Here is a 16,082-nt window from a genome sequence, read left to right on the forward strand (position 1 = left end):
ACTGATATGTCAATATCAAAGAATGCAGTAAATAAACACACCAAAACAGAGGCCGTATAGTGAAAACATTATATTATAACATGCTTTTCCAAACCAAATATTAAAATTAATATTTTGAACATATTCTTAAATTCTACATGCATACTTCTGAATACCTAAACTACATGTTAAACAGCTGAATACATTCTATTCACACTTCAGATCTTTAAACACCAACAATCTATTAGTATAGCTATTACTACAGGACAAATTTGGATAGAGGTCTTAGATGATTTTTAAGCTCATGTGAAGAGCACCAATCGTTAACAATCATTTTTGCATTTATTCACAAACACTGATACAATTGGTTTATTTATGTTAAAACAAATATTTCTTTAAAAATGAATGTGTATAGAAGTAATTTAAATGATAGAGTAGGCTTTATTCCAATCTGTTTGTTAAACAGACTATTTTCACGACATCTAAATCTACTTTTCAGTGATCCGTTCCATCATTGCTACCATATACTTTTAAAAATTCAGAATTATTTTTTCAAAGAGAGAAAGGATCAAATCCAGTCCACACATCTTATAAATATTTTACATCTAACACACACAGCTTTACAATTCATGCGATAGGCAGTGTCTAAAAAATCGGTTAATAAATCTCAAAAACATTGAAATGTCTAAACACAGAGTCTTCTAGATTTTTTTTTGTAAGAAAAGTAATCTGTAAACATCTTTACCTTCAGTTCATGCTTGGTCATTTGCTGTGGTCATTGTGGAAGAAGTGGGTCTGACTTTATAACCATTTGTGAAGTGGTCCATCTTTGCAAAAATATTACATTCCATGGGTAAAGAACAAGTCTTAGAATTACCATGTGGTACAAATTTGTGAAATCAATTTCTGTATTTAAAAACATAAAACAAAGACTACTGAACAGTCCAAAACTGTTGTAGCTGAATATTCTAAATACAAGCCAACAGTACTACACTAAAAATGTCCAAAAATAAGGCCTCTGAAATAAATATTTCCATTCTTTAAAAAAAGACAAATGTACATCACATGGTCAGTGTACATATAAAAGTCATCAGTTTAAACCATTCTGGATGATGTATCTGAAGTAAAATGACCTAGGTTTTGCTTCTGTCGTCGTCCTCTATTGTTTTTAGGGCATTTTCTGTTGAATTAAGAAAAAAAAAAAAGAAAAATGTCATTTTGTTTAGGATATTTCAAATGTTTCCAGAGTAACACACACTTCACACGTAAAGCCATATTGCATGTGACCACATGAAAGGAAAACAGACGCTATTTGATGAGAGACCAACATGTCAGACTGCCATCTTCTCTATAAAGCTGGGAGGTGAGAGGGTTAGATATATGATGCAGGTATGAATACAAATGAAACTCACTCCTGGGGTCTCCCCTGTTGCATGTGCATCCCCGAGAGGAATCCCCACCCTTCTTCTGGGCTGGCGGCTCCCAAGACACAGTGACTGCTAACATATAAACAGAAAGGCTCCTGGCTTATGTACTTTCCCTGAGCATGATGACACGCCCAAAAATGACAAGGACAGCTTCAATGAAGGAGAAATCAGGAAGAAATGTGCTTATTAACCTCAGATCAGAATACACAGGAAATGCCTAGCGATTTTAGACAGTAACTAAGAAGTCATTCCACACCCTGCTAGGGCACACCACAGAACCCAGAATAGAACTGCCCTCCGGGGCATGAGGGATATTCCTCGACTCTGCTCTCACTGTTCCGTACATGTTCCTCCGCGGGGGTATAAAGCTCATGGTGCCGTCACTGCTCTTGTGCCTGCCCCCACTAGAATGCAAACATATCAGCTCTCACTGTGCACAAAGTGCTATGCTACACAACATGGAATAAAGGGACTGAGATGAGTTCCAGTAATTCTGAGTTTGGGCTCTGCTAGAAACTAGCTGTGCAACCTCCTCTTCCTATAAGCAAAATATTAAAGTTGGACGAACCTCAAAAATCTCTGCCAGCAAGGAACTTATAATCTAATGGAAAGAAAGTCTTGAGAGAATGAGTGCTTCTACTGTAAGGTTCCAGGTTTTTATTCAGTTTCAAAGAGCACTACTTTGTCTTGACTTAAAAGCCTTGATGGTAACGCTTCCATCTTACATACTGTTTTTCACAAATTTTATCTTACTCATCCTCATAAAAACACTTGGAGGTAGACAGTGATGGAATCATCTCCATTTCATAAATGGGGACACTGGTTGAGAGGGCAAGCAACCCTCTGCAACTGTCACAAACTCACCTTGACATTGGACAAGTTCCAACTTCCCAGGACCACGGTTTTTTCATCTATACAATAAAGGGGTTTGGCTAAGGTGATGTTCAACATGAAAGGAGATTACAAGCATAAAAGAAGAAAATTTCACTTATGCAGTCTTGATAAGTGGGTCAGTGAGAACATCCTTTTAAAGGAAGATTCCTCATATGTAACAGCCACCCCAGGATAAGCGAACAGCTGTCCCGTAATGGACTATGTGGGAGAGGCACTCCTTAAAAATGCAATGCAGATAAGTCCAAGTGCATAATTATAATATCCTAAATCCACATGAGCAAGACATTCTAGAGGAGAAAATGCCACAATAAAAAGCCCTCAGGGAGAGATCTATGATAAATTCAATGAGATGACCCTTCAGACATAGAGATGGAGGGCAGTGAAGACACTGTAACGCAGTTAAAAATAAATATGTGGCAATGCTGACATGTCTGTGAAGGCAGCAAATGCATTTGGGGTATAAACTGGGGGGGTTACTACCTTGAAAACTACTTGCCGGGTATCTTTAATTTAGTCGTTGAGGATTACAGCACAGTGAGAATCAAAGCAGAGAGTTGGACAAAACGCTGGACAGGATTTGTAAAAGGGCTGAACTATCTCTGTGATCTTGGCTAAGATACTTCCCATCCCAGGGCTCCAGTTTCCTCACTTCTCTAGAATGAAGGGGTTGAATGCAAAATAACTTCCTGCTGACTTTAACATCCTTTGATCTTAAAGATGGCACTATCACTGGGCCTCAAAATCTTCCCGTACCTTTACCTTATTACCTTATTTCTTTCGTTCATCTTCCAAATCATCTATTACTCCACTCCTGCTTTACTCTAATAATGTCCCAAATGGTCTCCCCCAACCTCACATTTTCTCTCCTCTGGTGAATTTTTCAGATGACACTCAGATTAATGCTCTGGAAAAATGGGTCATACCAAGTCCCTCCCCTGTTCAAAAACCCTGAACCACTACAAAATCAGGTTTGAACCTTGCTCCCATGCAATGGTCATACTTGGCAAATATATTTCCCAAGATGACTCAACATAGACCCTCCTCCTCTTGGTGGTTCAGTGGAAAGAGGAATGATTTAGGAAATGAGGCAGCACCAAATCCAAATCCAGACACTTCCACTTGCTATCTGGATGACCACAGGCAAATTACTTAACCTCTGAGCCTATGTTAAATAGCCAGAGGCAGCCCTGCTGTTACATGGTAGTTTTTTTTCCTATTTTCTCTTTGTGCTGTCATTATTTTTTATAATATTATGTCTCTACTTTAATCTACTGTCAAATTTTATACTCAGTAGTCTTGCCTAAGGGCAGATCATCTGTTCTACAGAATAAAGTCCACTGGCTTTACTGCTTAAATCTTATGAAAAATATCTGCTACTCAGAGAATATTTTTTATCATTTCTAGATTTATCATTTTAGCTCCAGATGGCTGAGACCACTGAAGATCTGCTTCTATCCAGACTTTGGATAGAAGAGCCATAAATCCATTATGGCCTGCCAATATCTGCACTTGATAAATTCCAACCCTCTGCCCAGAATAATACAGAAAAGTATAGAGATGATGTTTATGGGACTCTGAACCAAGCCTTAAACGAGGTAGGACAAAGCAAGCAAGAAGAAAAGACATGAGACTGGGAAGCATAAAGACAAGATGAACTTAATTTGCTTTGACTTCTCCCAGGTCCAGTTCCGTTCTGACTTACATATTTCCACTCAGCCTGGAAAACACCCATTTTTAGGCTAACTGCACTCCAAATATGTCCTTTAGTTTGGGGGTTAGTTATGATAAACTCCAACAGTTTTAGTTATGATAGAGAATTTTGAAGTTTAGTATTTATGACTGTATTCCAGAAAATGAAGTAATGTTAAGACAACATATAAAAAAGCAGTTTTCTTTAACCTCTGATTTCTTCCCTCATTATATTTACTATGGATAAAGTATATTCTTAGGGCATAAGACCTAATCAGTTCTGCAGGACTTAAAAAGTTTCTGCATGGCTCTTACGTGCATGTGCAGACCATTCTGCTACCATCGCTGTCCCTAAATTCAGTGCTTGAAGCACACACATAGTTCTAAGATCTCGAAATTCCTTTAAGCCACTGAATATCCTCACGCTTCCTCTGCTTGCAGCCTGTAACCCTGGGAGTGAGTTCTTGACCAAATTCTAAAGCAGCACGACACTGAGAGGTCAGACCTACATGGAAACCTTAGAGAACTGATCCTAGGATTTCTTCCTAATAGGCTGGTGGACGTAAAGTCCCTATCATTTTGAGTGTTTCAAGGTTTTTCTTTAACAGCCACCCACCTCTAATTGAAAGTTGGTGTTTCTTAGGCCATTACCTACCTTGTTATGCACATGACAATTGCTACTATAATGGCAATCTGTACAGCTCCAATAATTGCTGCAATAAGAACATGAGTGAGCTTTTGCCTACTTGGCACTACATAGAGAATACTAAAGTCTGTCTTTTCACAGTGCTGTCCAGTGTAACCAGATTCACATCTGAAAAAGGGGAAAAAAAGGATTCCTATAAATTTCAATAATTCCAGGTTTTAAAATTAAAACATACAAAAGAATGACACACTTAAACAAAAAGAGCAAATCAGGCACTCTCCCACCATCTAAAAAAAAACATTGCCATCATTGTATTTCTTTCTACTCTTTCTAATATGACTATTTTATAAAGTGCTTCTTCCACTTATCATTATATCACATTAATTTTAAAGCTGCTAAGTAGTCTTTATACTACTTTATTACTGCCATTTAAAAATGGATTCACAATACCCCATTCAGTGGCTATAATACAGCTAACTTATCTATTTCTTGCTCTTAGACATATCAGTTATTTTCCATTTTTCAGAATTATGAATTAGGTGTGGTGGATATTATGATGAATGTTCACTTTTCTGTATTTAGTGTTATCCCTTAGGCTAGATACTTGGAAGTGGGATTATTGAATAAATAGGTATAAACATTTACAGTTCTCTGAACATAACACCAAATTATATTCAAGTTACTTTTCAGTACACATAATATAATCATTTAAAATGCAGAGGGGGAGATGAAAATAAGTTATTAATGACAGAAACACAGCCAAGCAGTCAAATAGGTGCGAATCTTAGAAATTATCTGAATTCCAATTAAGAGTAAATAAAAAGGCGACATCAGGTGATGAGTAATTTGACAGGGGGAAACATTTAAAATACTTAATAGAAAATTCACATTTTTTAGTTGACAGAAGCAAAATGTGTAAATTAGCCAGCCTTCGGTTAGAACTGATTAATAAAACATCTGATGTATAAGGATATTTATTAATGACCCACACTTCATTACAAAAAAAAATTTTTTAATAAAACACACATAGCAAGAAAGAAACCTGGAAGCAAGTAAACAGGGGAAGCCAGGGGTGATGTGAGTCCACCAGTCCTACCCTTGAGGTTCCTAGCCGCCTGCCAGAAGGTTGCACACTCGGTTCTAAGCTTCCTAGCAGACAAAAAATAGTAGTACAGTAGATATACAGATCAGAAAACATAATTGAGAGCCCATAAATACACCCATACATCTATGGTCAACTGATTTTCGACAAGGGTGCTAAGACAACTTGATGGGAAAAGAACAGTCTCTTCAACAAATGGTGCTGGGACAATTGGGCATCCACATACAAAAGAATGAAGCTGGACCTCTTTCTCACAACATACACAAATTAACTCCAATGGATCACAGATCTAAATGTAAGAGCTAAAACTACAAAACTCTTGTGGGGGGGGGGGGTGGGGAAAGGAAAGTAAATATTCATGACCTTAGATGAGGCAATGATTTCTTCATATGACAACAAAAGCAACAACAAAAAAGTTAAATTGGGCTAAATCAAAATTAAATCTTTTGTACATAAGGACACTATCAAGAATGTGAAAAGATAACCCACAGGAGAAAATTTTTGCAAACTATATATCTGATAAGAGACTGTATCTAGAATATATAAAAAAACTATTAAAATTCATTAACAAAAAGACAAAAAAATACAAAATAGGCAAAATATCTGAATAGACATTTCTCCAAACAAGATAGATAAATGACAAATAAGCACTAACATCATTAGTCATCATGGAAATACATATCAAAACCACGGTATGATGAGGTATCTAATATACCCATTAGAAATCAAAAAGTCAGATAATAACAAGTGATGGCAAGGTTACTGTAGAGAACATAAAATGATGCAGCCACTTTTGATAATAGTCTGGCCGTTCCTCAAAAAGTTAAACACAGAGTTAGCATTTAGCCCAGCAATTCCACTCCTACGCAATTACCCAAGTGAAATTAAAACATATGTCCACACAAAAACTTGAAAAAAAATTATTCAAGGCAGCATTATTCATAATAGCCAAAAAGTGGAAACAGTCCAACTATTCATCAACTGGTAAGTGGATTAAAAAATGTGGTATTACCCATCCAATGAAATATTATTCAGCCACAAAAAGGAACAAAATACCAATATATGCCACAACATGGATAAACCTTGGAAACAGTATGCTAAGTGAAAGACACAGAAGACCACATATTATATGAATATAATCCACTTAAATGAAATGACCAGAATAGATAAATCTATAGAGACAAAGTAGATTATTGGTTGTCTAAGGCTGAGGAGGATGGGGAGATTTGGGAGTAATAGCTAAAGGGTATAGAGTTTCCTCTTGGGGTAATGAAATGTAAAACTGACTGTGGTGACTGCACAATTCTGTGACTATACTAAAAACCATTGGATGAAGGAAAGAAGGGGAGAGGAAAGGAGGGGAGAGGAGAGGAGGGGAGAGGAGAGGAGGGGAGGGAAGGGGAAGGGAGGGAGGGGAGGGGAGGGGAGGGGAGGAGAGGGGAGGGAGGGGAGGGGAGTGACGGGAGGGGCGGGGAGTGAGGGGAGGGGAGGGGAGTGAGGGGAGGGGAGGGGAGAAGGAAAGGGGGGGGAGAAGGAAAGGGGGGGAGAAGGAAAAGGAAATGGAAAAGGAAGAGGAAAAGGAAAAGAGATAAAATCACTGATACAAAATACAATCTCCACAAAATGAAATCAAGCCAGTTGTTCAAAAGAATCACAGTAACTGGACAACTACATGTAAAAGAATAAGATTAGAACATTTCCTCACACCATATGCAAAAATAAACTCAAAATGGATTAAACCTAAGCATAAGACCTGAAAACCACGAAACACCTAGAAGAGAACATAGGCAGAACACTCTTTGACATAAATCGTAGCGATATTTTTTTGGATCTAGCTCCCAAAGCAAAAGAAATAAAAGCAAAACGGAACAAATGGGACCAAATGAAACTTAAAAGCTTTTGCACAGCAAAGGAAACCATAGACAAAACGAAAAGACAACCTACTGAATGGCAGAAAGTATTTGCAAATGATATGACTGATAAGGAGTTAATACCAAAATATAAAACAGCTCATACAACTCAATATCAAAAAAAAAAAAAAAATCAGAAAATGGGCAGAGGGACTTCCCTGGTGGTCCAGTGATAAAGAATCTGCCTTACTATGCAGGGGACGCAGGTTCGATCCCTGCTCAGGGAACTAAGATCCCACATGCCATGGGACAACTAAGCCCGCATGCCACAACTACTGAGCTCACGCGCCTCAACTAGAGAGACTGCGTGCCACAAACTACAGAGCCCACATGCCCTGAAACCTGCGTGCCACAACTAGAGAGAGAATACCCACACGCCACAGCTAGAGAGAAGCCGCGCACTGCAACGAGGAGCCCTCGCGCCACAACGAAAGATCCCGCATGCCTCAACGAAGATCCCGTGTGCTGAAACTAAGACCCAATGCAACCAAAAATAAAAATAAATTTTAAAAATTAAAAAAAAAATGGGCAGAAGACCTGAAGAGACATTTTTCCAAAGAAGACATACAGGTGGCTTACACATGAAAAGATGCTCAACATCGCTATTTATTAACAAAATGTAAATCAAAGAAACAAAAAAAAATGAGCTATCACCTCACATCTGTCAGAATGGCAATCATCAAAAAGTCCACAAATAACAAATGTTGGCAATGATGTGGAGAAAAGGGAACCCTCCTACACTGTTGATGGGAATGTAAATTGTGCAGCCACTATGGAAAACAGTATGGAGATTCCTCAAAAAACTAAAATAGACCTACCTTATGACACAGAAATTCCACTCCTGGACATATATCCAGAAAAAAACAAAAACACTAACTTGAAAAGATACATACATCCCAATGTTCATAGCAGCACTATTTACAATAGCCAAGATACGGAAGCAACCCAAGTGTGCATCAACAGACAAATGGATAAAGATGTGTTTTATATATGTACAATGGAACACTCCTCGGCCATAAAAAAGAATGAAATTCTGCCATCTGCAGCAACATGGAAGGACATAGAGAATATTATGCTTAGTGAAATAAGTCAGAGAAAGAAAAATACTGTATGATATCACTTATTTGTGGAATCTAAAAAAATAAAACAAATGAATGTAGATAGCAAAAAAGAAACAGACTCACAGATATATAAAACAAACTAGTGGTTACCAGTGAGGAGGTGAAAGGGAGGAGGAGCAAGATAGGGGTATGGCATTAAGAGATACAAACTACTATGCTTAAAGTAGATAAGCAACAAGGATATATTGTACAGCACAGGGAATTATAGCCATTATTTTGTAATAACTTTTAATGGAGTATAGTGTATAAAAATACTGAATCACTATGCTGTATACTTGAAACTAATATAATATTATAAATCAATTATACTTCAATTTAAAAAAATAAAGAATCACAGTTACTATTTTCAGTAAATTTAAGGGAACTTTATCTCATTAGTCCTCACTTAAAGAGGGTACTTTCTGGGAATTCCCTGGCGGTCCAGTAGTTAGGACTAGGCGCTTTCAGTGCCAAGGGCACAGGTTCAATCCCTGGTTGGGGAACTAAGATCACCACAAGCCACGCGGTGTGACCAAAAAAAAAAAAAAAAAAAAAAGGAGGGTACTTTCTCATACAGAGAACATCATCCTCAATAATATAGCTGCAATAAATTCAATAATGAAGTCTCACAGGATTATTTAAAATAATGTCTTTCATGGTAGGCTAACAGCCAAAACTCAAAGCTCAGTGAAATAAAAATAGTTCCATAGGGAGCTATAACAATGTCCTAGTTATTCAGCTCTCTGACACTTTAGCTTAACCCAAAGATTAAAAATAAGAATATCAAAAAGAATGTATAGGCCATATATGATTCAGGCAATCCTCCCTGGACATTATTTTCTGCACCTGACTTTAGGGTTATACTCTCCAAATACCCAGAGTATTAACTTCTAGGTTAGCACTACTTCTTCTGTTGCTGATTAAAGGCAGATCCAGACATTTGGTCCTCTACTGCCTATTCTTTCATCCCCATACCCTCCATAGTAATCTCATTCACTCCCATGGCCTCATGGGCTGACTCATTCACTCATCCATTTAACACACTGATTGAGCACCTGACGTGTGCCAAGTACTATAACGGGCATTTGGGATACATCAGTGAACAAAGATCTCTGGCCTGTCTACCCTCTAGTCAGGGAGGGAGGGTCAAGAAACACGATAAGCAAATTAAATGGTTATGTTAGAAGGTGACATGTACTACACAAGAGAGAGAAGAGAGAGAACTAAGGGATAACATGAGTGCCAGGTATGGGCCAGGAAGGGAGGACTGCAACTTTAAGTAAGGTGGTCAAGGTAGGCTTCAGTAAGAGACATGTGAGTAAGGATGTGAAAGAGGTTAGGGAGTTTGCCATGTGGACAAGTGGGAGGACAGCATAGCAGGCAAAGGAAGAGTCAGTGCAAAGGCCCTGAGGTGGGAGCATGAGTGCATGGTTTGTCCAAGAAATAGCAAGTATGGCTGGAGTGGGCCAGCCGAAGGGAAGCAGGGGACCAAGACAGAGAGGTGAAGGGGCCCACCTGTGAAGTTCTCCTCATTCAGAAGATGGAGGAGTTGCTGGAAGGGCGTTAGCAGAGGAAGGACATGAACTCACTTTCATTTTAAAAGTCTCACTCTGGCTGCTGTGGTGAATATGGACTATTTAGGATACAATCAGGAAGGCTACTGCATAATGCCAGAGGGGAAAAATGGTGCCTGGACTAGGAATGGCAGTGACAATGATGAGAAGTAATCAAATTCTGGATATATTCTGAAATAGAGTGAACAGGACCCCTCAACTGACTAAATATGGAGTATGACAGAGAGAGAAGTCAAAGATGTATCAGAGGTGTTTTGTCTAAACCAATGAAAAGACGGAGTTGGCATAAACTGAGATGGAGAAGTTATAGATGGAATAGGTTTACGGGAGGGTAGACAGATCAGGAGACCAGCTTAGGTCCTGTTACCTTGGGGTGTCAGACAACCATGTGAAAATGGCAGTGCTGGAGAGAGATCTGTGAGTCCCACATTGAGGAGAGAGGTCTGGGGGTCATTAGCATACGTCATGTAAAGCCCTGAGGCTGGATGGAATCACTAAGGAAAAGGACCAGGACTGGATCCTGGTGGTACACCGACACTGAGAGACCAGGAAGCAAAAGAGGACCCAGGCAAGAAGGCTGAAAGGAATGGCCAGTGAGGTAGGAGAAAACCAAGAGAGTGTCGTCCCAGAAGCCAGGTGAAGAATGCCTGTCACACAGGAGGTCAAACGCCACTGATCGTTCAAGAGTAATTTAACGGCTTCCCTGGTGGTGCAGTGGTTGAGAATCTGCCTGCCAATGTAGGGGACACGGGTTCGAGCCCTGGTCTGGGAAGATCCCACATGCCGCGGCGCAACTAGGCCCGTGAGCCACAATTACTGAGCCTGCGCGTCTGGAGCCTGTGCTCCGCAACAAGAGAGGCTGTGATAGTGAAGAGGCCCGCGCACCGCGATGAAGAGTGGCCCCCGCTTGCCGCAACTGGAGAAAGCCCTCGCACAGAAACGAGGACCCAACACAGCCAAAAAATAATAATAATAAATAAATAAATAAATAAAATGTTATTAAAAAGTTGTTTCAGTAAGGTGGGCAAATCTATTCTCTTTCACTCCATCTTGGTTGAAAGCTGAAGTCTTGGATTGCCTATCATCTTAAAAAAAAAAAAAAAGTAATTTAAGACTGAGAATTGACTAATGAATTTAGTAACAAGAACAGTCTCAGTGAAGTGCTGGGTGGCAAAAGCCTATTGGGGTGGATTCATGAGAGATGGGAAGTGAGAAACTGGAGACAGACTATAGACAACTGTTTTGAGTTCTTCTACAAAGGAAAGGACAGAAATGGGACAGTAGCTGGGAGAGGTAAGAATGAGAAATATCTTTCAAGATAAAAGAAATAAAAATATATTTACAAATATATTTAAAAATGTATGTACACAAGAATATATGATAAGAAGAAAAAGGGGGAGCACTGCTGGCAGTGATAGTAAAAAGTCTGTGGGCATTCTCCTCATCTTGCTTCAGTTTTCTCAGTGAACTTGGAAACAAGATCATCAGCTGAGAGTGAGGATGAGAGAGGAGGTGTTGACAGTCTGAAGAGAGGGGTGACGGTGTAAAGCAGTCACCTTATCTAGGAGAGTAGGATGAACGGACCGCAGTTATAGAGTGACTGCCGGCAGCATACAGGGCCCACTGAGTATAAAGGTCAGTGAGACCAGTCAGTCTGGTGGGTGTAGGTATACAGCAGGCAGGAAGCTGGAATGAACCTGGATTATAGTTTTGTCAAGTGAGTATATGGTGAAGCAAGAGAGGGACTGCAAGGATTGACCACGAGTTAAGCTGAGTAAGGAGGCGAAGAGGACATGCAGGGTGAGAGATCAATCAATTGGAGGCCCAGTGGGGTGGAAGGACTGCTGAGTAGGAATTAGAAGGGATATGCTAGAGATGGAATGATTCCCAAACACACCTTCAATGTGCATCTGTCTCATGAGTTCCAAAACCACAGATACCCAGTAGCCTACTAGGTAAGGGGATACCCCACAGGCACCTGAGACCAAGCATTATGAAGCTCAGTACATCATGTCCCCACAAACCTCCTGCCCCCATTCTCTTTCCCTACTCAATTTTGCATCAGCCAAAAACCCGGGAGACTCTCTTGATTCTTCCTTCCCATGACCCTCCACCAACTCCCACATTCCCATCTTCATACTCAACTGGTCACCAAAACCTATGGATTCAGCCACCTATTTTCTCTCTGCAACTTATCTTCTCATCTCATTCCCACTACAACTTCTTTACTTGGTTCAGGCTCTCACTCCTCACTCATACACAGTCTCCTAACATTAAGTCTTCTAATCCATTTTTCACCAAGCCACCAGGGTGGCTTTCAGATCTGACCACATCGTTCTTATTTAAATCCTTAAATGGCTTCTCACTGCTTTTAAGACAGAGGACAACCTCCTGGGTTGGCACAACTGTCCCTGTAAGACCTGCCCCTCCTCCTGCAATGTCCTCCATGCCCCCTTCAGGTTGAAGTGCTTTTTTGAAGTCCCAAATCACCTCATGCATATCTATGTATGATAGCATTTTTCATATTATATTTTAATTGTGTATTATTTGTCAGTCGTTGCCACCAGACTGTATGTTGTTTTGAAGGCTAGATCCATGTCATATTTGAATTTGAGACCCCAGTGCCAGGTAGGATTTGGTACAAAATAGGCAATAAATAAACAAACTAATGATGGGATAATGCTAAAAGATTTTAACCTAATAATAGGACTGTGCCTAAAGGGTGTTTATCGCTGCCTGTTTACTGCTACTCAAACACATACACCTACCAGTGGAAATGCACGTGATACTATGGCCTGGTTCTTGTGGACACTATAAATGCTTAGACTAAAAAAAAAAGATCACCTGCTTTTTGGAGTTACAAGAATGCAGAAAAGAGATTCTGTAGCATTTAAGAAACACCTCTGGTCTGAAGAAGAGGGAAAAGTTGGCCATCATCACATGTCATTCAAAAACTATTTACTGAGTAGCTACTGGAAGCGGCCCTGTGCTAGGCACTAGGGAGAGAGTGGTTAGCAGAGCAGAGTCCCTAACCTAATGGTGCGTACAGTCTAATAACATCAATTGCTATTTCTTAAACACACATTGTGTAACAGGCATTGTGCTCAGCACTTTGCATACACTAGTGCATTTAATTTTAACAACACTAGGAAACAAGTACCATTATTATTTTTTTTACAAATAAGGAAAATGAGGCTTAGAAATTTTAAGTAACTTCCAAAGGGCATAGCCAAAAACTGGCCAGTCCGATATATCTGATTCCAAAGCCTTTAACTACTAAACCATTCAGTGTTCTTTTTTTTTTTTTTTTAACAAATTTGGTCTCTTCTTCAGTTCTCTTTTCTGTTTTTGTTTTTTTATTTTATTTTATTTATTTATTTATTTTTATTTTTGGCTGTGTTGGGTCTTCTTGCTCCATGCGGGCCTTCTCTAGTTGCGGCAAGCGGGGGCCACTCTTCGCCGCAGTGCACGGGCTTCTCACTGCGGTGGCTTCTCTTGCTGCAGAGCACGGGCTATAGGCGTGCAGGCTTCAGTAGTTGTGGTGCACGGGCTTAGTTGCTCTGCGGCACGTAGCATCCTCCCGGACCAGGGCTCGAACCCGTGTCCCCTGCATTGGCAGGCAGATCCCCAACCACCGCACCACCAGGGAAGCCCCCATTCAGTCTTCTTACTGTCAATGAGTAAAATACTACAAAGTGACCTGGTATCACTTCATTATCAGGACATCATCCTCTCTCATCCCTCAATGTTAGGTATCTTAAAAGACACTCTATCCTAAGAGGACAACACGATCTGATCTTCTTTCAAGGTATGTTATGTCACTGTGAGACAAGTATGAGGAATCCACTGTATGATTTTATTTTAAAACTGGTCTGGGGCTTCCCTGGTGGCGCAGTGGTTGAGAGTCTGCCTGCCAATGCAGGGGACACGGGTTCGAGCCCTGGTCTGGGAAGATCCCACATGCCGCGGGGCAGCTAGGCCCGTGAGCCACAACTGCTGAGCCTGCGCGTCTGGAGCCTGTGCTCCTCAACGGGAGAGGCCGCGATGGTGAGAGGCCCGCGCACCGCGATGAAGAGTGGCCCCCGCTTGCAACAACTAGAGAAAGCCCTCGCACAGAAACGAAGACCCAACACAGCCAAAAATAAATTAATTAATTTAAAAAAAAAAAAAAAAAAAAAAACTGGTCTGTTCTCCCTTGCATGGCTGTATTTTCAATGTTCAGGAAAAGGGGTGGGGTGGGGGGGGAGGCTGGTGCTAGCTCCTTCAAAGACAAGAAAACCTTTCAATCAGGAAGAAGCGGAAAGCTTAACAAAGAATTCTTAATAACCATTAAAACAGTTTATAGTGTTTTGTTTTGTTTTATTTTTTAAGGAGGAGGAGAGTGGGGCAGCGGGGGAAAGAGTCAGGAGGATGGAGCTAAAGGAATAGAGGAACCAGGAGACCTGGTTTCACACAGCTTTCTTTTACTTCTTGAGAGAAAGATTCACTGGCCAAACTGCAGGGGGGCAGGAGTGAGCAGAATGAGAGCGATCTCCTTCAGTCTGGAAACACTGCCTGGCCCACTAGACCATCCTGAGGTGGAGGACAAGCTCCCAGAAGCAGCGGCAAGAAGTGTTATCAGCACAGACACAGAAGAGCAAAAAGCACAAAGATCATCAGGTTGAGTATCAGGAAATTTGAGACCTAGTTTTGTCTCAGCTCTATTCCTAACTTGCTACTGAGTTTGAACAAGTCACATAGCCTCTCTGGAATCACACAGCTGAAGATTCACACCCTTTCTGTTACCATCTCTCATATCACACCTGATTCTACATCCACATTCCCTTATTTTTAGAAATCTATTTTACTATAAATTTTATTTGAGTTACATGTCCTCGGTTCTTAACACATTCTCTAGTCCCTCAAACCACTCCGTGATAGATTGCCTAAAAACCAAAATAATGTTGGTTTATGGCATATTTTTATATTAAAAAATACATAGCATAATATTAAAAATGTTAAGTCCATCTCAAAACCCTAACAGAACATCTGTTTTTGTTTTTACATATTACTTGCCAGTTTTTTTCCAAATGATGCTGCTAATTTATTTTTTAACTCACCTGCAAATAAATACTACCTCTTAGTAATATTTTTAATCCACATTTCATTGCATTCTATAGAGCAGTGACCAATGATGGAAAAAATGTCTCACCTCTGATCTGGAGGTACTCTGACTTACCTACAAGAAGCCTTCTGAGTAGAATAAATGAATTCACATTTTCCATGGATGCAGTAACCATTGAGGTTTTCAGGGCAGGGCATGTGGTTTCCAATATAAACATCTTCCCTTTGATCACTAGCATCTTACAAGAACATAAAACAGGTCAATAAACAGTGAAAGCAAACTGAAAAATATGGACTTTTCAAAGGTTCTAAGGCAACAAATAAATTCACCCCTTGCTGGGTAATTTGGAAGGGAAATGTATCAGATAGGAGGCTGGACAAGAACCAAGGTCTCATTATGCCACAAACACAGCAAGTAGGCTCTTTAGACTCAAAGCATTTAAAAATATTTGCAGGATGTGACCACTGTGAGCTACTGCTGTTTAAAAACAATCTGCCAAAAAAAAAACAAAAAACAAAAAACCTTCAACATCTTTGCTATAAAAATAAATGTTACTTCCAAAAGAAATCTCACCTCTGTGACAGAGAGATGGTGTATACAGCATTGGCTTTTGGAACACTGACTTACTGTAACCATTCACCTTGAGGCTATGAAACT

The 16,082-nt window shown here is 39.9% G+C and overlaps 1 protein-coding gene across 4 annotated transcripts in view; it reads right to left on the minus strand.

Moving 5' to 3' along the window:
• Positions 1-55: 55 nt before the first annotated feature.
• Positions 56-16,082, minus strand: part of TMEFF1 (transmembrane protein with EGF like and two follistatin like domains 1) — a 92,589-nt gene continuing 76,562 nt past the window's right edge. For 2 of the 4 annotated variants that reach the window (XM_082468708.1, XM_082468709.1), the window contains 3 exons: positions 15,540-15,663; positions 4,645-4,803; positions 56-1,159 (listed from right to left, as the gene is read on the minus strand). In XM_082468708.1, coding sequence (XP_082324834.1) covers positions 1,075-1,159; positions 4,645-4,803; positions 15,540-15,663 — 368 coding nt within the window. In that variant the 3' untranslated portion in view covers positions 56-1,074. The other 2 variants (XM_082468710.1, XM_082468711.1) reach the window with 2 other exon arrangements.

This window comes from Balaenoptera physalus (genome assembly GCF_965194825.1).
Source record: "Balaenoptera physalus genome assembly, chromosome: 7".
Taxonomy (NCBI): Eukaryota; Metazoa; Chordata; class Mammalia; order Artiodactyla; family Balaenopteridae; genus Balaenoptera; species Balaenoptera physalus.